The sequence below is a fragment of the Myotis brandtii genome, unplaced genomic scaffold (assembly GCF_000412655.1).
Source record: "Myotis brandtii unplaced genomic scaffold, ASM41265v1 scaffold398, whole genome shotgun sequence".
Lineage (NCBI taxonomy): Eukaryota > Metazoa > Chordata > Mammalia > Chiroptera > Vespertilionidae > Myotis > Myotis brandtii.
In genome coordinates this window covers 2,332,947-2,356,051 of record NW_005365280.1, presented here as the reverse complement: position 1 = coordinate 2,356,051, position 23,105 = coordinate 2,332,947, and the positions used below count along the sequence as shown (strand labels likewise).

General features: G+C 40.4%; 1 protein-coding gene across 1 annotated transcript in view; it reads left to right on the top strand.

Moving 5' to 3' along the window:
* The window catches only part of KIF13A (kinesin family member 13A), a 210,862-nt gene extending 190,690 nt beyond the window's left edge, over window positions 1-20,172 (top strand). Inside the window, exons 27-38 of the mRNA XM_014545170.1 lie at window positions 1,287-1,342; window positions 2,607-2,731; window positions 2,962-3,138; window positions 3,867-3,959; window positions 4,116-4,268; window positions 4,708-4,785; window positions 7,198-7,245; window positions 8,317-8,422; window positions 10,290-10,441; window positions 10,949-11,053; window positions 16,228-17,019; window positions 18,576-20,172. Of these exons, the coding sequence (XP_014400656.1) occupies window positions 1,287-1,342; window positions 2,607-2,731; window positions 2,962-3,138; window positions 3,867-3,959; window positions 4,116-4,268; window positions 4,708-4,785; window positions 7,198-7,245; window positions 8,317-8,422; window positions 10,290-10,441; window positions 10,949-11,053; window positions 16,228-17,019; window positions 18,576-18,602 (1,912 nt within the window). The 3' untranslated portion in view covers window positions 18,603-20,172. The remainder of the gene's footprint in view (window positions 1-1,286; window positions 1,343-2,606; window positions 2,732-2,961; window positions 3,139-3,866; window positions 3,960-4,115; window positions 4,269-4,707; window positions 4,786-7,197; window positions 7,246-8,316; window positions 8,423-10,289; window positions 10,442-10,948; window positions 11,054-16,227; window positions 17,020-18,575) is intronic.
* The last annotated feature ends 2,933 nt before the right edge of the window (window positions 20,173-23,105 follow it).

The following is a 23,105-nucleotide window of genomic DNA, read 5'->3' as shown; positions in this document are numbered from 1 at the left end:
CCTCTCACAATCTGGGACAGCTGGCTCCACACTGCTTGCCTACCTGCCTGCCTGCCTGCCTGATTGCCACTAACCGCTTCTGCCTGCCAGCCTGATCACTCCCTAACCACTCCCCTGCCAGCCTGGTCGCCACCAACTGCCCTCCCCTGCCAGCCTGGTCACCCCCAACTGCCCTCCCTGCCAGCCTGCTCGCTCCTAACTGCCCTCCCCTGCCAGCCATCTTGTGGTGGCCATCTTTGACCACATGGGGGCAGCCATCTTGTGTGAGGACATGATGGTCAATTTGCATATTACCTCTTTATTATATAGGATATGTTGTTTATCAGGCCCATCCATTAAAGGGTAACTGCTGCTGCTGCTGCTTATTTTCATTCTTATTCATAAGAATATATCCTAGGCGTTTAGGAGAAATCGGATTTCTTTTGAACACATGCCAGATCATCTCTTTTGGATAGGCGCAGAAACATTAGTGATGTTATTTGTGTCTGTAATGATGAATGGAAGTGTAATTGATTTCATGGGATTATGTAACTAGAAGTTTTGAATTTGCAGGCACAGAATTTTTAATCTGATGTTTCTCCCTGCAGATTTTCCTCTGTGCTGGAATCCTATAGGTCACACGCAGCGTGTGGCACCACTTGTGATAAACAGCCAGCCCAATCCCATTGTGTTATGCTCTTTGAGGCCCCCTTTAGACTGTTTTATCTCATTTGTAAATGTAGAGTCCTGTTCCCCTTCCTAATTATTCTGATTTGGAAGAAAAAGGATGTGCCCAGGACTTTCATTTTAAGAGCGCCTCCCACCCCCACCCCCCAAGCTGACTCGGATGCACGGGCAAGTTTTTGATGAAACACGGCTTTGGTCTTTCCTGCACACAACTCTACCTCCTTCCCTCCATCTTTCATTCTCTCCTTCTTTGAGCTTTTGAATATTGTCTCTTTTGTATACTTTCTCTGGTCTTTGATCCTGTCCCCTATTCCCACTGTAACAACATCCCCTTCTCTTTTCCCCATCACTAGAATTATTTTTTGAAAGGCTTCAAATAATCTTTGTCTCAGTTAATTACATGTAATTCATATACACAACTGGTAGTTCTTTATATAAGTCACACAATTCCCATGGTTTGTGTTAATAGAAATGACAAGAATGTGAAAATGTTTTATTAATGGAACTTGTATCTCCAAGAGCATGGTTCTCCTCTGCATCTGTGCCTCTGTGCTGTCTGATTACCTATCAAGATGTAAAACACATATTTGGTTGTGATTAAATTTTGTTATTAAATTTAGGATCCCTCCACCTGGAATGGAAACTCACATACCAGTTCTCTTCCTTGATTTGAACGGTAAGTAGACCCCTAACTGTCTAGGGGTTATCACATTTAATTAAGGTTTGTAATCTCTTCGGACCCACATGATTTTGATCCTTATTGAATCACTTTTCTAATTACTCATATGCCATATCTAGGTGATACTGTTAGTCCAACTAAATGTATATGACCATGACATGTAGAGCATTGGAAGAAAGGTATGGATATTTAATCTTTAAAAGAGAGATTGAGAACTTCATACAGAAACACTACTGCAGTTATTGCTCTGAAATGTTAACAGACATGGAAATTACCTGAGAAAATAATCACCCTCAGAGACTCTGAATCTCTAGGCTTTGCAAGGGAGTAGGCATCTGCATTTCTGACTAGTGTCCTTTGCTCCCACCACAGTGGTGTTGGTACCAGAACATGACAGTCCCCCTACGTTAGAATTGTCCTTTACTGTAGCAATTAGATCAAAACTGGGTGAATCTAGAACAGTGGTTTTTAATATGTTTTAATAGTAAAATCCATTTTCACAATGAAGTCTTAAATGGAACCCCAGGCATAGAAAACAAAAGCAGAGTTGCTGAGTGTGGGGATAGAGAGGCTCTGGCAAGCCCTTGTGCAAGGCCATTGGGATCCTCAGCACACAGCCTCAAAACCTCTCTTCTGGAGGGAAGTCCAACAATGGATGGATGGCAGACATGAGGAGATTGGCTTTGGCTCTTCATATGAAGAATTTTTTAAAAGCCTAACAGTAGACTGTGCCTCATGAAGTGGTGAGTTCCCCATTATTGGAGGTGTATAAGCAAAAACTGGATGACCATTTACAGAGATTCGTGAAGGGTGAATCCCGCTTTGGTACGACATTGGAAGATTATCAGATTTCTCCAAAGTGCTCAGGACTTTGATTCTAAATTGATAATTGAACTTCACAAAATCTAATTTAATGCAAGTTATAAGTAGGACAACAAACCTAATAGTAGGTTATAGGAGGAACTCGTATCAGAAACCAGCAAAATTTTAAGTTGTATATATGTAATAAAAATATTTGCTCCTTGGACTACATATAGAATATATTCAGTTCATTTGGTAGGAGACTCACAAAGGCAACTTTTGGCCCCATGGTAGAGTCTGTAAAGAATAAACATGATTGTGAAGGAGAATTGGAGTCTATATCAACTGCAGGATAAGGAATGAAAGAAAAATTGAACGTGTTACATGTAAACTTCTATTTGGTCTTAATTAAAAACTGACTTTCCCCCCACTTTTGTTTCTGTGCCCTGGTCTTGGTTAGCGGATGACCTCAGTGCCAATGAACAGCTTGTTGGCCCCCATGCCTCGGGTGTGAACTCCATCCTGCCCAAGGAGCATGGCAGCCAGTTTTTCTACCTGCCCATCATAAAGCACAGTGATGAGGAGGTAATTGATCCCCAAAGTTCTCTTTAAGGGTTTCATGTGCCTGTGGGCCTGTCTTCCCATTAAACTCCGATGGTCGGCTTTGGGGAGGAGGACTGGGAACTTTTTAAAAAATAGAACTTTTGGTTGAGGAAAATATTATTCAGTTGAGTTGCACTTATTTTCTTTCTCCAGTGGGTGATATACCTGACTTGTGTCTTGTTTCCATCTCTCCATCCTTCTCCCTTTTCTAGGTTTCAGCCATAGCCTCTTGGGACTCCTCGGTGCATGATTCTGTTCACTTGAATAGGGTAACTCCCCAGAATGAAAGGATTTACCTGATAGTGAAGACCACAGTCCAGCTCAGCCACCCGGCTGCCATGGAGTTAGTGTTACGAAAACGGATTGCAGCCAATATTTACAACAAGCAGGTAGTACGGGGCCTGATTCAGCAGTTGCATAGAAGAGCTCAAAGTTTACCCTTCTTTCACAAAGTAGTGTTTGTGATGTTAACACAGTGGATGTGCAGATTGTTACCATACTGGCCACGTTACAGTCTGATTCTCATTTATCCAAAATAGTGGGGTCTGAGGATAGCAAAGTTAATGTCATCCACAAGGACTTTCCACCTTGATCGATTTGAGAACCATAATCCTAGCAGGCAATGGAGCTCTGAGATTTTACTGTTTAAAGGGTTAAGTGCCGGGTCCAAAAGGATTAGTGACAAAAGCAGGACAAAATTCAGGCCCCAAATAAATCCCTATCCGAATGCCTCCCCAGGTCTCAACTCAGAGGCACTGTCCACAAAACTGATCCTGTCCAGTTTTCTTCTGATGATGCGAGAATAGACTGATTCAACCTTGGCATGATCAGAAGAAAGGCAGCAAATGGGAGAGAGAAGCAAGCACAATAAAAAACCCTGAGAGGCTGCAAATTCTATACTCTGCCCAGATAATAGCAGGACATCATTGTTCCTCAGGGGTGGACACAGAGATTTTTTTTTTCTGTTTTTTTTTTCTGTTCCTTTTCTGTTGTTATTGTTCTGTTTTGAGTATTGTGGGTGTATCAAAAACAGTGATTGGTAATGCTTTTACAATTTATACAAAACTAAATAACTTATATTTTCAGATCACTTCATTCAGTTTTCCTTTTCTACCAGAGTTTCACCCAGAGTTTGAAGAGGAGAATGTCATTGAAAAATATATTTTATTCCTGCGGTGTAACCTATGAAATAGTATCCAATATACCAAAGGTAAAAATATATATATGACTTTTTTAAAAGATCGCAATGTTAAGTACTGGAAAATGTTCATTCTCAAAACTTTTAAATCATTTTCTCACCAGAGTCTTGATGAAAAAAATATACTGTTCATCTAGAAGTATTATAATTGTCTTCTTGTCACTTTAGGCAACAGAGGAGATTGAGGACCGGGAGACACTGGCCCTCATGGCAGCAAGGAGTGAAAACGAAGGCACGTCAGATGGAGAAACGTACATTGAGAAGTACACGCGTGGCGTGCTGCAGGTGGAGAACATTTTGAGCCTTGAGCGGCTCCGGCAGGCAAGTAACTGGGCCAGAGGTTGAGTCGCCAATCTTCACTGCAAATGGACAAAGATGAATTTATTTACCAAACACCTTCTCTCTATACCTATCTGAGAAGGAACACTTGAATAGCGGTCTCATTAGAAAAAACAGTTACTTTGACAAAATATATAGTTAGAGGTATTTCTTCTACATTTCCTCTGCTCATCTATAAAAAATTTGACAACATATAAATTTCTTTAATTCAGCAATTTTCCTGATTTTATTTATGAAAAATATTTTTGATAGATTAAGCAAAAAAATTAGTGGGTACTAAAAGTTTCCAGTATTGTAAATATGGGGGAGCATGTGTGGGATTGAAATGATCTTTAGTTCTGTATTTCTAAGTCATCCGCAATAAACATGTGTTACTTTTGTCATCAAAGGAGGGAAATTAATATTATTTCCAAATTTACAGGCAGTCACAGTCAAAGAAGCACTTTCCACCAAAGCCCGGCACCTGCGGAGGAGCCTCAGCACACCGAATGTGCACAATGTGAGCACACCCTGCAGGGTCCGGGCGGCGGGCATGTCCCACAGGAGGGCACCGGAGGTCGGGGTTTATAGGTGCGAGTAGAACATTCGGCTCCGATGTGGGCGTCCCAAACTGCCACGCCTGCTCCTCTGTCCTAGGGAAGCACACCTGAGGGCACAGCTGTGTAACGTGATGGACCTTTAGTGGAATCTTGCAAATACTAGACAGTAGAGAAAATGAAAGCATGAGAGCTACTATTAGGAAATTGTAGCTCTTAATATTAAAGAGAAGAGTAAAAAATAATGAGGGGAACATCTGTCTTACAAAGGAAAGAAAAACCACCTATGAAGTATTCTACCTTCCCCCATATGCACACATACAAATTGAACCTAAATCTGATCAGGGCTCTAGATCTAACTATTAATATTTACAAGGGCTAGAGGAAAATGTTAAATGACACCATGGGGATTCGATTAGCAAAATCCCGACTATGGGGAACTTAGCAGGAAGAATGACCTAGATAGAAGGGAAAACTCATAAATTAAAAGAGATAAGATATATCCAATTGCAATGTATGAGCTATTTTGATCCAGATTCAGGGTTAACTGTGAAATGTTTATGAGACATTTGAACACTGACTGGATATCTGATACTATTCAGGAATCACTTAACTTTTTAAAATGTGATAACACTATTATACTTATGGTTTTTACTTAGAGTGTTTAAAGGAGGAGGAGTAATTACTTATTTTTAAGAGACTCAGAAAAACATGAAAAAAAATTTTAAGTTAGAAAACTCAATATTTTTTAAAAGAAGGTAATAATAAGTATTAGAACAGAATTGTAAGTTCAATAAAGAAGGAAATAAATATCAAATAGAGGTATATCAAATAGAAGAGAAACAAAACTATGAAAAATGGTAGTTTTTTTAAAAAAACTGGTCAAATGGATTGACTTGTATTTTTATTGATTGGGGCAGAAAAGAAACTAGGAGAGAAGATAGTAATATTGGAAATAAAAAGGAGCTTATCACTACAGAGAGAACAGAGATTTAGACATCATAAGAGCAAACTATCCTATATAATAAAGAGGTAATATGCAAATTGACCCTCATGCCCTCACAAGATGGCTACCTATGACCAGGCTGGCAGGGGGGTTAGTGAGGGACGACCAAATGCCTGAACAAGCAGGTTGTGTGGGGCAACCAGGCCAGCAGGGGGACCATGAGGGGCAGCCAGGCTGGCAGCAGGGGGGGGCGGGCAGTTGGGGGGGGAGGGGGGGGCTGTGGGGGGCGCCGAGGCGGGGGGGGGGGGGACAGTTAGGGGCAACCAGGCTGGCAGAGGGGGGCAGTTGAGGGTGATCAGGCCGGCAGGGGGAGCAGTAAGGGGTGACCAGTCCAGCAGGGAGGGCAGTTGGGGGTGACCTGGCCAGCAGCAGGGGGCAGTGAGGGGCAACCAGGCCGGCAGGCAGGTGAGCGATTAGGAGCCAGCGGTCCAGGATTGTGAGAGGGATTACCGACTGCCGGTTTAAGCCCAATCCCCGGGATCAGGCCTAAACCGGCAGTCAGGGGTCCTGGATTGGAGAGGGTACAGGCTGGGCTGAGGGGACCCCCCTCTCCGTGCATGAATTTCGTGCACCAGGCCTTTAGTGAATAATAATATGTCAGTAAATGTAAAAGTTTAAACAAAGTGGAAATTTCCTACAAAAAAAAAAATAAAACCGAATCAAAAAGAAATAGGAAATCTGAATCCAGTTATCACCATAAAGAAGGCCTCAACTCATGAGGAGACTATGTTCATTGATGTGAATACACAGTATCAAAAAAATTGGCACATCTTCTTAAACGGATCTATAATTCCCAACATAATTTATTTTAGGATTTGATAAGCTGATCCTAAAATCCCTATGTAAGAGCAGAGCTGAAGGTGCATGTACCTTATCAACAGGCAGAGACTTCATGCCTCAATATATGCTCAGAGATTCTCAGATACGTGGGTTACGTTTAGGACTAAAGGATGCTGAAATAATACACATGTTAGTGCTGGTAGTGTGTAGAAAGAGTGGTGCTTAGGGGCAGAAGCAACAAGTTTTATTTCAACATAGTTTATAATAAAAACAATTAGAAGCAGCCTGGATGTCCATCTAGAATACAACAAAATAAATTATTAGACTATTGAGGAAGACCATATATAGTAAAATACTACTTATATGAATTATAAAAATGTGCAAAATAATGCTATATATTATTTATAGGCATATGTATAATATTATGTAAAACCTGTATGGGAATAATAAACCCCAAATTTAGAAGAAGAGAGGAGGTGATCATACAGGCTTCACTTGTATATGTAACAACATATTTCTTTATACATGTGTATATAAAATTTATGTAAAATACATAAGCCACATTGGTAAAACCATTCATCTTTTATAGGTCTCTTCCAGTCGACCAGACCTTTCTGGCTTTGATGAAGATGATAAGGTGTGTACCTGTGGGCATGGCTAGTTTATTAGCATTCGCTAAATTGGGAAAGGTAGGATATCTTGGTGTTTTTAAAATTTCTGGACTCCCCATCTTAATCTTATGCAGATCATTGTCTCCTTATGTCCATTTTCAAGTTCAAATACTTGATATGAAACTGCTGCTGTGCACTCTGAGTGTTACATTGTTACTTAGTATATAACACTGCTTTCCATACCAGCATAATACCACACATAATTGATTATCTGTGTTTAGGAGACTAACTTTAACCGATTCAAGGTGTTACATCCACCATAACAAAATCACAATTATTTCAAGTGTGTAAAATTAGGGATTTAAAATCAAGGGCATTTGCAACATCATCTTATTCAGCACACATTTCTTAATTATATATTGTATGTAAATTACTAAGCTAGGGACTGTGGGTGATTCAGAGTATAAACACAGATTATGTCCTCAAGAAGTTTAAAATTTAGTTCTTAGAGGCAACCAACTTCTGAGAAGTTCAAGTAAATTAAATAAACTTGTACGATATACAAGAGGAATTTTCTCCCTTAGGATACCAGTATCTTATGCCAGTTTGATACTCTTAAATCTCAGGTATACGTAGAGTAACCATATCACCTAGTTTGCCTGGGGCCGTCCCAGCTAGTGCCTGCTAACCAGGAAAAATTATTAATGGAACCATTTCTCTCTAAAAAGTGTTTCAGTTTGGTCTTTAAGTGATTCAGCCTCCTTAGATACATACCAAATTCATAAAAGTGACTGCTTTGGGGGAGTGAGGAAGATGAATGGCACCTGTAAATCACTCTATTTGTAATAATTTTATTAAATTTTGAACAAATGCAATAAAATATTAACATTTATTCACTCTAAGTATACCTTGTACTTGTATGACAGTACTGGTCATATTTAGGACTTTAATATCTGTTTAAAATATTTTATAATAAAAAATAGAGAAAAGTACATACTGCCATCCCATTAAAAAAATAGGAAAAAAAACTCAAATCAGGCTTCATTTTTCATTTCAGAGGGATTTCATTACAGCTTAACCCACATTTTACCTTGTAGGGTTGGCCAGAGAACCAGTTAGACATGTCTGACTACAGCTCCAGTTATCAAGATGTAGCGTGTTATGGGACTTTACCCAGGGATTCACCTCGAAGGAGTAAAGAAGGTAGTGGTGAGATTGTTTTTCTACGTTATCTATATATATAAGAGGCTAATATGCTAAGTGTCCATCCAGGTAATGACGTCACCTAGCAACACCCGGCTTCCTCTCCCTACCGACTAGCCACTTTGCAGTTTCTTCAGCCCAGAAACACGACTTGCTTCAGAGCCAGGTGGAACCATTTTACACTTTAACCAAATGTCTATGAAGCATTTTCCCAGGCCTCATCTCATTTGATCCTCACAGAAGTCCTGGAGTAGGTAGATAACAGACTCGGTGGGATCCTATTTTCTTTTCATTAGCCAGAAAATGGATACTTAGAAAGATTAGAAACTTCACCCGACTAGTTAAATATTTTACCCTTTGTTCTCCCTGCATGATCTACAATAATAATCTGCTTTGTGTTGATATTTACTGCTGTGTTGTTCACAATTACCTGAAAGAGAAGTTGGGGTGCTTCACTGGGCTGGAAAAAGTTTAGCTAAATCAGAAAGCAGCTCTAATTAAGCAAGTTTATTCTATATCTATAAAAGGCTAAGTTGACTCATGCATGAGCGATACAAACGAGTATAAAGCTCTCGCTGGCGCCAATCACATGCATGTGTTTTGATCTGTCATTGATCGTGAATTTGGTTGACACTTCTACTATAGAGAAAGGGCGAATAGCGATATTAAAATATTTCTTCTAATTAATTTCCTTTCAATGTGCATGAATTTGTGCACTGGGCCAAATTAGTTTACAAATTAGTTTCTTTATAATTCCTCAGGAAAAGCAGGGAGTAAAATTATTTTATAGATGGCAAATAATAAGATAGGAAGCTGAAATTCTAGTTTGCTAGATAATCTGAAACTATTTTCTTGCATGGAACATATGTTCACTTATTTTATTTCTTTTTGCTTTGTATGCAGTGTATCATTCAAATAATAGGCCTTTTGTGTAACACTTTAGAATTTTCAAATCATTTTTCATACATCATTTCCTGGATTGGAAGTCAGTTTTGAGATATATACACAAATCTTATTACATTATGATTAGACTTCATTCTTCCCCAAAAGAATATCCACTTCTGTCATGTTTTTGTACTCAAATTAAAGGATTGTTTAGGAGAACATGTCTCTGATTCCTAAACCAATTTTTAAAATGATACCAGAAAGTAATTTAATCAGTGATAACATTATTACCTAAGTATTATCATCTTTCAATGCCCTGATGGGAACAGCATTCTGTGGATGTGAAAATCAGTTATATTATTTTACACCTTGTATTTTACTTAAGTGCCATTGTACCAGTGAGCTGGGGAGAAAATATAGGAGGAAAAGAGACCCAAAAATGAAAGAAATGAGTAAAAGCCAGAAAGAAAATTGTCCTTAGTCATATGGAGAAGTCTTGAGGCAAAAGGGGGCTTGCAAGAAAATTTATACAGTGTTCACTCATTATTTATTGAGCCCCTATTTGCTATATGCAATGAAAGAAACAAGAAGGTATCATTTATAGATCTTAAAATCTAACTTTGGAAATGAGATACGTAGAAAATTAGATATTAAATGATAAAGTGCTAAAATGCATGTGCATTCTCAGAACTCTGAGAATTCAGAGAAACAAAATAAGCATGGGTCTAAATTGGTATGGTAAGTGGCGCTTAAGCTGGATCTTGAAAAGGATAGAAAATTTGGTTTCTCATTTCTATGATGACTCTTTTGATTTTGTAGTTATATCTCCATTCTTTTCTACCTCTTTGTTAATGCTTAGCCAATTATTAGCATATTAATGTCTTTGTTATACCAGATACTCCTGAGGCTAGGTTATACCTTGCTTCCTATGTATTGGTTAAAGCGCTCTGTGCCTATAAACCTATGACTTTGTCTTCCCCAGGTTGTACATCAGAGAATCCTCATGCCTTAACAGTCAGCCCTTTTAAAGCATTCTCTCCTCAGCCACCAAAGTTTTTCAAGCCCCTAATGCCTGTAAAAGAGGAGCATAAGAAAAGGATAGCTCTTGAAGCAAGACCTCTTCTAAGCCAGGAGGTAAATGCTTGACTTGTCTGTACCATGTACGATAGGAAAGAATCAATCATGTTGCCTGTGGAGAAGTAACAGTTTGCATTAACAAGTTGGATGCTGCATGTAGACATAGCTGTATGATCACTTCATGGATCCTATTCTGGAATATCTCTTTCTCAAGCACACAGGGTCATTTTTTAATTTGTTGTAATTGCTGTTGTTTTCTTTGTGTCTATGGATTTTCAAAGTCTTTTTTATCTTTCAAGTGAGAAAGAGATGTTCCTGGGGTGTTTTTGAAAATATTAAAGACTTTATTTTAATTTGATAAAACCAATTATGCTATTTGCCATAGAATCTGTGTAGTCTTGTCAGATTTCATTAGTTTAACTCGAGCCTCTGAAATTGTTTGCTGCACTACTCACATGTAATAACGGTGTTTGCATCGCTTTTCTAACTTGCACGTATTTAATATGTAATTTGGCTGTTATCATCTTCTGTGTGTGATGCATCTGTGTGTCTTAACCTTTGCAGAGCATGTCTCCATCTCAGGCACATAACCCTGGCTGCACTGTCCCCTCAGGAAGCAATGGCAGCAGCATGCCAGTAGAACACAATAGCAAACGTGAGAAGAAGATTGTAAGTTCTGGAACCGTTTCTGTCATATTGCCTGGTGGTGGGTTTAAGGCCCTTTCACAATCATCCAAATACTTGAAAAAAAAAAAAAGATATGTATTGGGTCTTTGTTTTGTTGCTGTTGTTTTTAAATGTGACCATCGGTAATGAAATTTTGCATGAACATGGCTGTGACCTGTGCTTTTTTCCTAAGTGTTTATTCTACTTAATTGAATTTATTTTTTTTACTTAGTATAAATTTGCTTAGAAAAAAGGGGAAAAGGCACTTTTCATGATTCTAGACTTTATAAAAAGTGTAACAAAGAGATCACTTTAACTAATGTTGAATCTTTCTGATGTGCCTGTACATATTGGCCAGATTCTGAAGTTAATCTACCTAGAGGAATTGCACTTACTTGGAGTAAGTAATCATGCATCTAGCTGTGGGTATGTTTGCAAGCTTTCTTCATGTTGCTCGATGCTATTGCCAAGATTGTTCTGTAGTTTGTAGCCACACTCCAGTCCATCATCCCCACTCATCATCGTCGTCTCTACATCCCGGATAGCCTTTTAAATTTGCTCTCCAAACATATTCCACATCCCTTGGTGTCAGTCTCGCTTCCCGGTGGCTTATCTATATTTTACCACAGGTAGGTAGGAACTCTACCTGTAAATCCTCATTCCCCAGCACTTGGTTTTCAGCTTACAAATTTGAGAAATTGTTTTTAAAACACTGCATACCAGGTACTTTGGATTATAAATGAAACTTCTATTTAAAAAAACAAACAAACAAAAAACAACTGGGTTGACAGACGTGGAAAGAATTCTCTAATTTTGCATGTAGGCTTTCACTCTCGAGTGGCTTTTCCTAGACTCTGAGAAAGGAAAGCAGCTTGAGCAAGAGGGGCTGCTTGGCGCTGACGTTTGTGTGCGGGCTGCTCTGTGGGCAGTTTCCCTTCCCCGCTGCACCACGGGAGATCCATTCCAGAGGCTCATTATGTGAGGCCCTTTCACAGTTCTGGAATATGCTGCTAATGCACACCGTGTGAAACTAACTAGTTCGGATATGCAGTTGGCCGCTCTGCTGCATGCTTGGAGTGCTAGGGGATCTTAGGAAATGACCTTCTCATTCCTCCTGTGCACTGAGGGAAGGAGAAGAGGCACCATTTCCCCCTCTCCTCTCTGTCCTTCTCTGCTGCCTTTGCTGCTGTGTTCTCCCTGTCCCTCTAGCCCAGTGGTTCTCAACCTTGGCTGCACATTAGAATCACCTGGGAATCTTTTTAAAATCCTGATTTCTGGGCCTCATCCTCTGGAAATTCTGTTTCTTTGTTATGGGGTGGGGCCATATTAGTAACAAAGAAACAGAATTTCCGGAGGATGAGGCCCAGAAATCAGGATTTTAAAAGATTCCCAGGTGATTCTAATGTGCAGCCAAGGTTGAGAACCACTGCTCTAGCCCCAAGTCCCCATCCAGTTCCTGCAGGAGAGGAGAGTGCACAACAGCAGCTGCTCCTCTGAATCTTAATGAGCTGCTCAGTCACTTGGTTGCCCACCCCCTGCTTAATTAATAAGGGCTGCAGCTCGGGCTAGAAAGGCCAGGTGGCTTTGTTACCCTCAGATTTCTTGGCTCTATGGCTGATTGGATCTGTTTGTTGACACGGCCCTTACCCACATGGTGCACAGGCACTACATTGAAACTCATTTCAACAACAGGTACACTTGGGTAGAACACATTAAAAGGCAAGTGAATGACCCTTCTGGGCTGCCCAGCAGATAATTCCACTGTATTCAGAGTTTGCCTAATAGTTATTTTCTATACTTTAATGTTTTTAAAATAAAGCCTACCTCAGGACCTCTGGCTAGCAGGGGTAGACTGGAACCAGTTTCTCTTGACCCGGGAAGTCTCAAGCAGCAGCGAGCCTCTGGTCCACTGAGCAGGACTCGAAGGTACCATCTTACTTGAGAGATGGGCCTCTGCTCTCCTCTGAAGCTATTAAACTATTTATTTTATTTCAGATAGCAGCTTTTCCAGGATGTTTTGGTGGACTTTAAGGATATCACTTGCTTGACCTGAGATTCTAGTTTCTTTTTAGGAAGAGTTTATTTCTCCCCTTATAAGTGGATATATACTGCTTTCTTCCTAATCCACTTTCTTTTTCCACTCTTGAAAAATGAGAGACTGAATCAATGGTTCAGTCTCATCAAGGGAGTTGGAAATCATTTTTGAGAAGCAATATTGAGACATTGTTCCTTTTATTTTTTAGCCCATGTAATTACCAAAGTAACCTGTAATTTCACAAAAAATATAGTGAATATAGCTATGCTTGGTCCTTTAAAGCAGTATTTTGTTATCATTTAAGACAAGTACTTTGTGTCATGTATGAATAAGATAAAGGCAACGATATGCATTCGGAGTCTAAGTCATGAAGCAGAGAGAAGAGCAGCGAGGAAGTCATTTCTCCCCCTCTTAGGTCTTGTATACACAGCATGTGGCTTATTTCTCCCATTTTTCATAAGAAGAAACAAAAGACTTGTTGAGTGACTGGCCCAAGGTCTCACAGTTAATGAGATGTAGGAACAAAGGCTCTGTCCCTCAGCAGAATTGGGCTGGCCCCCGTGACCCCAGAGATGGTGCAGTTTCAGTCACTCCTCTGCCACACTTTCTAAAAGGTCTGCCCATCTCTTAGCACCACGGACAGGCGTACTGGGGGTCCTTGGCTGGTACAATCTTTCTGAAGATCCAGACCGTCTCCCTGATGAACAACACAGAGCCAATTATAGTGGGAATGAAAATGAGTTTAACAAGTGAAACTCCTTGCAGAGTCACTGCTTTATGTGGGTTTTGATTCCTTCTTAGAATCAAGATATTTTTTCTATACTTAAGTTTCAGTTGCATAAAATAAATTGCAAAAATCAAATCATGAAGACTGTAGCTATAGAGAAGCTTGAGAACTTAATTCCATGATCCACTTTTAAGTATAGTTTTCATTCTTCTTGCCTTTAAGACATAGTAGGATGTGCTTAGTTTAGTCTTCTTTAAGCTGCAATGATAAATAATATTTCTGGAATAAAAAATCTACGTAACCAAATTCCCTTAACATACAGTTTAAGACAATTAAGTCCTCTCGTTTCTTTTTGAAGACAATAACTTGATAAACTTTCAGTCTCCTTTTATGTGTTAAATATTTCTTCCATACTCGGTTTTCTTTTTCTGGAATTAGTTGTCCCTGCTGCTTTAGCCCTTCTCCCCACCCCAAGTGCAGAACTATGTACTCATCTCTATTTGAACTTAACATCTGGGGGTTTTTGTAGACTCTAAAGTTTTACTAAAGGTCATTCTAATCCTTTACAACTAATTTTTTTATCTTTGTGAGTTTGACAAATGTACACCTGTTTCTACATATTAGATTTGTGATTGAATATTTCATTTGTTTTATTTTAGGATGACAGGCCTTTCCTCAGTCTTCAGAAGAAATAACTTCAGGCATAAAAAGGGCCCCAAATTTTATTTATCTCACAACAACTAACTCTTTAGTAAAGATACTTGGGCTTGGGAAGTTATGTTTCTTTGCTTAAGTTAAAAGGAAATTTAAGAGATACAAACACTTGCAATTCAGTTTTGAATCTAAACAAGTCAAGTGAAGAATCTAGAAAATACCAACAAAGACCACAATTATCCCCAATCTTTGTTCCTTTACAAACACTCCCCCAACCCTGGAGAAAGAACACTCTACTCCACACATTGGTTAGCAGTGCCACTTAATTTAGAATTCAGCTAAAGATAAGATGGCAAGAGATTAGTGTTGCCAAAAAATGTTTTGCTGATTTCTGGAACTTTATCACTGATATTTGATATTCACCTTTAATTAATAGCCAAGGAATTAAGATTACTGATGCTTTTAAATAATTTATATTCAAGTTATTTTTAAAACTAAAATGTGCTGTAGAGTATTAAACTAGTTTGAGGTATTTAGCATCTAATGAGATGTAAAAGAAAATATTACAATAAAATTCAGTGGATGAAATTTATGTTGATTTGTGAACTACCATCTGCTATATCAGTGGGATGTGGTCTTCCTCCTCCTCCCCAACTTCTCTCTCTCTCTGCCCCTTTCCACCTCCCTCATCCCCTCCAAGTGTCACTCTGATCAGTAAGGTTGATGTTTGGTTCCAGGAGATTTCCGTCCACCAGACAGTGTCCAAGATTGTTGCTCAACATTGGTATTCCCAGTTCTTGGGACAATGGCTGGCACGTAGAGGGTGCTAGATGAATGTTGAATGAAAGTCATATTTTAAAAGAGGAAAGGAATATTTGCAATGTCACCAAATGTTTATAAGGTTAATTAGAAAGGACTAGATAGTAATGTCATTTATTTTTATTTGAATGTAATATACTCATATGTTTTACATTGTTTTCCACAAAATATAAAACAATCATTCATTGGGGAGAGAGATTGGGTAGTTGATAACACCCACTTTTGCATATTTACCAATCTTTTTAAACAGACTTCTCAAGCTATTCGACAAAGGAGATTTCCATTTAAATCTTATCTTCCTTACCTTCTAACCAAATCCTCTATCCATGCTTCCCCAAGCCCCTGGAAAGGTAATGCTAGTACCTACAGCCTTCCAATATTTCGTATAGTGCTGAGGATGCGTGGAGATTGTGATCTTAGCCCTTTTGCTGTCAGGGCCTTATTTTACTGCCCTCTCTACCATAAAATAGCTCAGAAACCTTTCACAAATCACCTTACGGTTTATCTGCACTGTCTTCCCAAGGCGAGGATTGTAAGAACCAGTAGAGCGGCAGCTCCTCCCTCGCTGTCCCTCTTCCTCTCTCCTTTAATTAGAGAAGGAACAACATCCCAGCTGAAGACCAATCGCAAGTAACTAATTCAAGGCCGCTGCACTTTGTTCCAACCTTTTCTTAAACCAGGGGAGCAAACGTTTCTAATTAGCATGGCATGAGCATAGAAGAAATAAATCTTCACATTAGGAGATAATGGGTTTGTGTTCACACATTTCTGAGAACAAGGTACCTGTGTCCATACTGTTGACAAGATTTAACCAAGCTCGAAAGAAAAGGAAAAAAATAAACCCTAAGCATGAATGCCTGTAGTAGTAAAGTATTTAAAACCTATCTGAATAGTGCAGTTGCTCTAAGGAGCTAATGGCTGACTTCTGCTTCACTTCTATAGGACTCTGAGGAGGAGGACAGTGACCTGGAAGCTCTTAACAGGAAGCTGGCAGGCTCACAGCCTTATGTACCGGTGGAGTTTGCTGACTTCAGTGTTTACAATGCCAGCTTGGAGAACAAAGAGTGGCTTTCTTCTAAAGTAGATTTGACGAACTCAAGGGTCTTGGAGAAAGAAGTATCCCGTAGCCCTACCACCAGCAGTATTACCAGTGGCTACTTTTCCCACAGTGCCTCCAATGCCACTCTGTCCGACATGGTGGTCCCCTCCAGTGACAGCTCAGATCAGCTAGCCCTTCCGACGAAAGACACAGACTCCAGTGAGCATTCTGGACTAGCGCTTGGGCACGATCTCAGACCGCCCTCAAACAAAGAGTTGACAGAGCTAGAAAGAGGTTTGGTAAAGGATAAGATCATTATGGTGCCACTCAAGGAAAACAGTGCCTTAGCCAAAGGGAGCCCATCATCCCAAAGCATCCCTGAGAAAAACTCCAAAATGTCCTGTAGGACTGGCTCATGTTCAGAACAAGATGCCTGCTCCAGCAAGAACGGCCACGCCGCCCGGGAGTTCTATTCCCGGGAGGTGACCGTGGAGCACACCACAAACGTCCTCGAGGACCACTCTTTCACAGAGTTCATGGGAGCGTCAGACGGGAATGATTTCGAGGCTCTGACAGATTCTGCTGCTGGAGAGATTTCAAGTAGGAAGAACCTACCAAATAAAATGGACAGTGAGAGCGTCTCAGATGAGCCCCAGGACCCTGGCCAGCCGCATTCCTTGGCAGACGATGACCAGGTAATAAATTCTAGAGGCATTCCTTCAGGTTCTGTGCTACCAGTGACGCACCTGATTGTGCACCAACCCCCAGAGGCCCTTCACCTGGGTACTTAGTAGGAGAGATTCTTTTTGACATTTCTGACAGGGAAGATGGGCCCCCCTGGGGAGCAAGCCCACGTTGCCTGCCCAGCGTCTGTGTGTGGGGAGAAGTTTGCTTGCATAATTTCAGAGTAGAACTAGGAAATACATAGGAACAGTGGCTTTTTCAACTGGCATGTGGGTTTTGTTGAAGGAAGCATTCATGTGGATAAGGATCAGTCAGCCTCATTCATTCCCTGAAATGTTTAATTCTGGTAGTGTCTGCCATATTTCATCAAATTAGTGATTTCTTGGCTTATTAGATACACCATTATTTTATGTATCATTAAGAAGAAATGCTTCCAATTAAACTACATCATATCAGAAGTTGTAAAACACAATCCAGTTTCAGAGATGTTAAATGTTGGGGAAATAACATGCTAAAATGTGGTCATTAGGTGTCCATTGGGTAAAAGGTGCTTTGGGGAAGTACAGGTGAATTGCTTGAGCAACTGAAGTTTGGAACTTCTCTCCCCAACTTAAGAAGAATAATAAAGTTACTCATAACTGTTCTTACAAACCAAACACTTGTTGCCTCAAAAGTCTTCAACTTCTTCTACACTGACCTTCAAGCAGAATCTGCATTGCTGGCCTATGTCAGCTTTCCAGTCCCTCTTCCAAGAAGGGCTTGGACAAGAAGTCCAGGATAATTCTTCCCAGGAACAGTGCTTCTGGACCTAAATGTGCAGTGAATCCCTTGGGGGTGTTGGGCGAGGGTGCCTCTTAAAAATTCAGATTCCCAGCAGCCACTGCCCTCCACACCTAAGATTTTCCTTCCATTGGGATGGATCCTGGAGGATAAGTTTTCACAAACCCCTCCACTGAAGTAATATTAGCAGGGTGTCTGAGGGCTGCACTGGGAGACACAGCCCATAGAAGAGGGAAGAGAGACAACAACCCCCTCATTTCATTGCACAGCAAACAGGAAGCATGCCTTGTTTTTTGCTTTTGAAAGTCTCCTGAACTGTGTCCCTGCCAGATACTTGGATTAAAGGTGGAATTTAGGAAAATATTTGTTGTATTAAAGTGATGTGGGATTATAGTGGTTTTTCTTTTTCTTCATTGCTCTACTATTTTTATTTTAGTTTTCGTAAGTTGCTTTGACATTGTAACAGTTTGAGAACTTTTTAAGTATTAAAGTTTGACTTTTGTTCTCACCTGGATATGACTTAGTATGTGGGCCCAGAAATAACAATTTTTTACTTTAACTTTGGGTCTTGCTTTCCATTACCTTTCCTGGAAGCTCCCCCTGGGGGCCAGGTTTCTCCCTTGTATACTGTAAATTTTAGAACTGGATTCCATCTTAAACCAAATCCTGTGGCCCCTTTAGGAAGAGCCCCTTGTGTAGGGTGGGTGCGTCTGGCTGAGGGTGGTCCCTGTGGGTGGAGAGGGCAGGTGGGAACTGGAGCTTGAACTCACTAGCCTCTGAATTCCAGGGGAGCAGGACCTCGACTACGCGGTGAAAGACAGCAAGCACTTCCTCCACAGGCCCCAGCACCTTCGTCTGGGGTCTTCCTCAAAAGCACCAGCCTCATCTTTAAAACATGCTGCACCCAGCAGGACCTCACACCAGCATGGAGAAGCCATGCACTACCTGGGCCACCACCTCTCCCCTCCTGAGCGAGGAGCAGCAGCAGTGCTTTGCCACCTGGGTGAATCGACAGCTTCTGCTTCCTCCAAAAAGCCAGAAAACCGAAAATCCTGGATTCATTAAGTGGCAGTATTTTTGTTTGCACTTACTACACACCGCACTGTGTAGAAACCTCCACAGAGTCAAACAGACTTATTCTTGTACAATTTTAATCAGTTCTTACTGTAGAATCTGGAGTCAATACTCTAATGTGGGTTTTTTTATAAATAATATATATTATGTATATGAAATGTATCTATAGTATGTCTGTTCTGGGACAGACAGAACTGCACACTAAAATGCAGATAAAATGGTTTGTAGAAATCATAAGGTACTGGACTTTGTTGCAAAGCACCTTGGGCGACCTCATATACACGAGCAGATGAGAGACATTTCATTGCCTAAGAACGAGGTTGCAAATCCCTCTGCAGAAAAGGTTACAGAATGCCGTTCTTTATAACCAAAGAACTTCTATATGACTGACCGATTTTGCTGTCCACTCTTGTTTCCTGTGTACATATATGTTTGACTGCAAGTTTGGTGCCATACTCCCCTTGGCTACCAGGCCACGTGCTGCCGTTCTGTCCTGTTTCATAAGCACACTGAAAACTCCCACAGCTGTGTTCTTTGGTCTTCCACCTGGCCTGCCACCTGCTGACCTGACATTGTATTATAACCGTTGACAGTGACTGGGGCTCTGCCTCCAGCATTTCTCATACCTTGGTCCAGCCCAGCAAGGCAGGCAGAGTGCGGAAAGCAGTATTACTGTAGAAACACAAGGGCATACCAAGAGTTGGATTGGGGTGGGGGAGGGGGTGTGGATTTTTGTCTCTTCGTGGTTTTGTTTGGATTGGTAGGTTTCATTGTGGTATGGTTTTTACTGTTGCTATTGTACTTAATTCTGGAAAATGCTGAAGAGTTGGAATGAGCTGTACAGTACTCACTTCACCGTGTTTGCAGGAGACGATTGAATACAGATGACCTGCTGTCCCTGTCTCCACGTGGAAAATGCTCCTGCTAATGGAGACATGGAGAGGAGCGTGTGTGCAGAAGGTGTTACAAAGGTGCTTTATGTGCCTGTTCTGAAGATGCCTGTGCAGCTGGCCTGGAGGACAGCAGTCGGTGTGTGTGAGAGCGAGGGATGGTGCACAGCCCTCTGCACCTTTGTTCTTTAAGTTCTTAGCATCAGTAAGTGAGTAAGATATTGGAGACTTTAATGAAAAGCTGCTGTTCATGATTTTTGTGTATAGTGAGCTGACTGTAGTATTTTACTATTGTCTGTTTTGAAAAAGAAAAACTGTAATTTATATCCCCTTTCAACTTGATCGTATTTAATTGGTACAGATGTGTGTGTGTGTGTGTGTGTTTTAGAATACAGACGGTCTAATTCAGGTTTTAAAACAGCAGTTGTTTGTCTTTAATACTCTGCCATTAGTTTCAAATCTGATTTTCACATTTGTGTTTCTCATGTCCCTGCAGCTTAAACAATAATAGTCACAGCCAACATTCATTGAGGGTTTAGTACCAGGCACTGTTCCCAACATATGATATTTATTATCTCCTTTAATCCTCACAGCAATAGATGCCGTAAGTACTGTTGTTACCATGTGTTTGATGAATGGAAAACTGAGGTGGAGAGGGTAGTGACTGGGAGAGGGATTTTTCTCACACTTCCAGCAGTTCCTCCGACCTGTGTTCTGTCTGGTGACGTATCATGGAGGGCCAGGCAGGACTGTGGTGAGTGTCAAAGTCCCAGACTGACCAACACTGGTGGGGCATCTGCAGCGGAAAGGACAGAATGTGTTAGTCCTGCTCATGGTGCCTAAACAAATATTTAGAGCAAGTAGCAGTGCCTGCCATCCATAAAATAGTAGTTAAAGGTAGCTTAATATGAAAGACTGACCTACAAATGCTATTATAGAATCTTTTCAGGAAAATCTCAGTTGTTTACAATAGCCTTTCTGAAGTATCAAGAATTAAATCTAACTTCTGGACAGAAGTGTCATATATTCTGCCAAGAAAAAATAGAAGGGGAAAAGCCCAAAACTTCTTTGGATTTTACAAAATAGGGGGTGGGGTGAACAGCAGCTATATAATATTTAAGTAAACTATTACAAATACAAACACAGTTCCAGACAAAATGGACAAATCATTATTCCCTTTACTAGTGTGAGATCAATGGCATTGTCATTTGTCATTATGACGTGGGAGAGCAAACTGGTTTTAAGACATAGTTTATTGGATAGTTAAGTATAAGCATGGGTTTAACAGTTAATTTCCAAAGTACATTATTACCATTGTCATCACATTTATAGTTATTTGGACACATTTTATCATAACAAAAATATAGCCTTGTGTTTCTAGGGCACCCCCTAAAATGAAGACTAGCTTAATAAAAATATCTTTAGGGTTAGGTAAGGGCAAGAGGCTATCTTCTATTAAATTATCCTGCACTAGCCAATACTTTTTTTTTTTAATTACAATATTCAAGCTTTAGAACTGTATTGGAAAAAACAACTAATTACATGATGAAGCTTTATTTTTAAAAGTAAAGCTTTCTATTCATATAATTAAAAAGTCTTAATAGAAGATATAATTGAATCAGTTCTTGCTATCTCCTTTTCTGGACCAAGAGCTAAAAACAGAAAAGGATGCTCCCGTAGGCAGTCACATAGAGAGCTTTTTGTATTCAGCTTTGAACTTGTTACAGTCACACTAGCACAAGTCTCTGTAATGTGAAGCCTACCTCCTAAATTAAAAAATGACAACAAAAAGTCAATCAGTCGTATATAGTTTTCAGACTTTTTCCTAACCTAGATGAAAGGCAGTGCCCAGCAACGTCCCACCAGACATCTGGGAGTTGCTACAACACCCAGGTGGTGGGGGACCTGGACCAGAGATGACTCCATGAGAATCCTGGGACACGGGCTCTGCTCTTTAACTTGTCATGAACTGGTGCTGACAGTAATGAAGACAAAATCCTAGAGTCTAAATTAACCTGCTTGTCATTTGTTTCTAACACCTCAAGGTGCGGGAGAGATCATTGCAGATTTAAGTGCCACGAGTTAATTTAAGTTGAAATAAAACCTAGTCGTTACTTTTCAGGTGTTCCAGGACACACACTCACCTCTGTGCATTCTGAGGAAAACAAGTTATTTTCCCTTCTCTGAGGCTCACTGGGTGCCTCTGTTATTGCATGGAGTTCTTACAAGACTGCAGCTCAAGAAGGTGCTCAGGTGCCTCAGTCACTGTAACCTGAGCCCAGCTGGCAGCAACCACCCCCTTGGAGCTTACTGCAGGTTTTCTCAGCACCAGAGTGTCCCTGAGAAAGGAACTCTTAAATCCTTATGGGACCCTATTCATGGAGACAGTGACAAGCTCATTAATAGAACAATGAATGTCTTGTAAGAAAAAAGTAAGTTTTGAAATTGGAGACTCAGGAAGAAGAAAAGATTAACTGGAAGAAAGAAAAAAAAAATGCCCAGTTTGGTTTTATAGCACAAACCAACTTGACCCTGTCTCAGTACATGCCTAAAGCACTTGTAACTTTGGACTTTAAAACTGGAAAACATTGGTGTTGGTAACAACTTTCAACAGTTATTTTGGACCTTCATCTAAATACCTGCCTGAACCCAACCACTTAAAGATGTTCTTAGGTTTCTTTGTTATTGTTTGTCTTTTCATCGTCTAGCATGAGTTTGGGGGAATATCAAACAGAGTAGATGTATTTTTCTTTGACTAAAATTTTTAGAAAAGTATGTATGAGCCAAAAGCCACACCTTCATGTGACTCACCCATCTTGAATCAGCATAATCTTTACCTCGTGTGTGGTCAACCACATGTAGGCCAAGCTGCTTACAAACCCCAGTGTTAAAATACTTAGCCGCAGTAAGTGCCTGGAAGAACAATTACCAGGAAGAAGGATATAAGATCTTACCTCAGTACCACTTGGACCCAAGGCTGTCTTAATGATATGAAATGCCAGTTTACCCAAATTGTTTTCTAGTCCTTTTTTCTATAGTGGGAAAGCTAGTTATTAATCTATTGCTGCAAAATAAATTACCCTTAAACTCAGCAGCTTAAAACAGCCTAAAACACCACCTCACAATTTCTATGGGTCCAGAATTCAGGAGTAGTACTTCTAGGTAATTCTGGCTCTAATTGCTCTTAAGGTCACAGTCAAGAGGTCAGCTGGACCCCTGGCCGGTGTGGCTCAGTTGGTTGAACATTGTTCAGTGCACTCAGAGGTCCTGGGTTTGATTCCAATGCCCAGGCTCTGGGCTTGACCCACAGTAGGGGGCATGCAGGAGGCAGCCCATTGCTGTTTCTCCCTCTC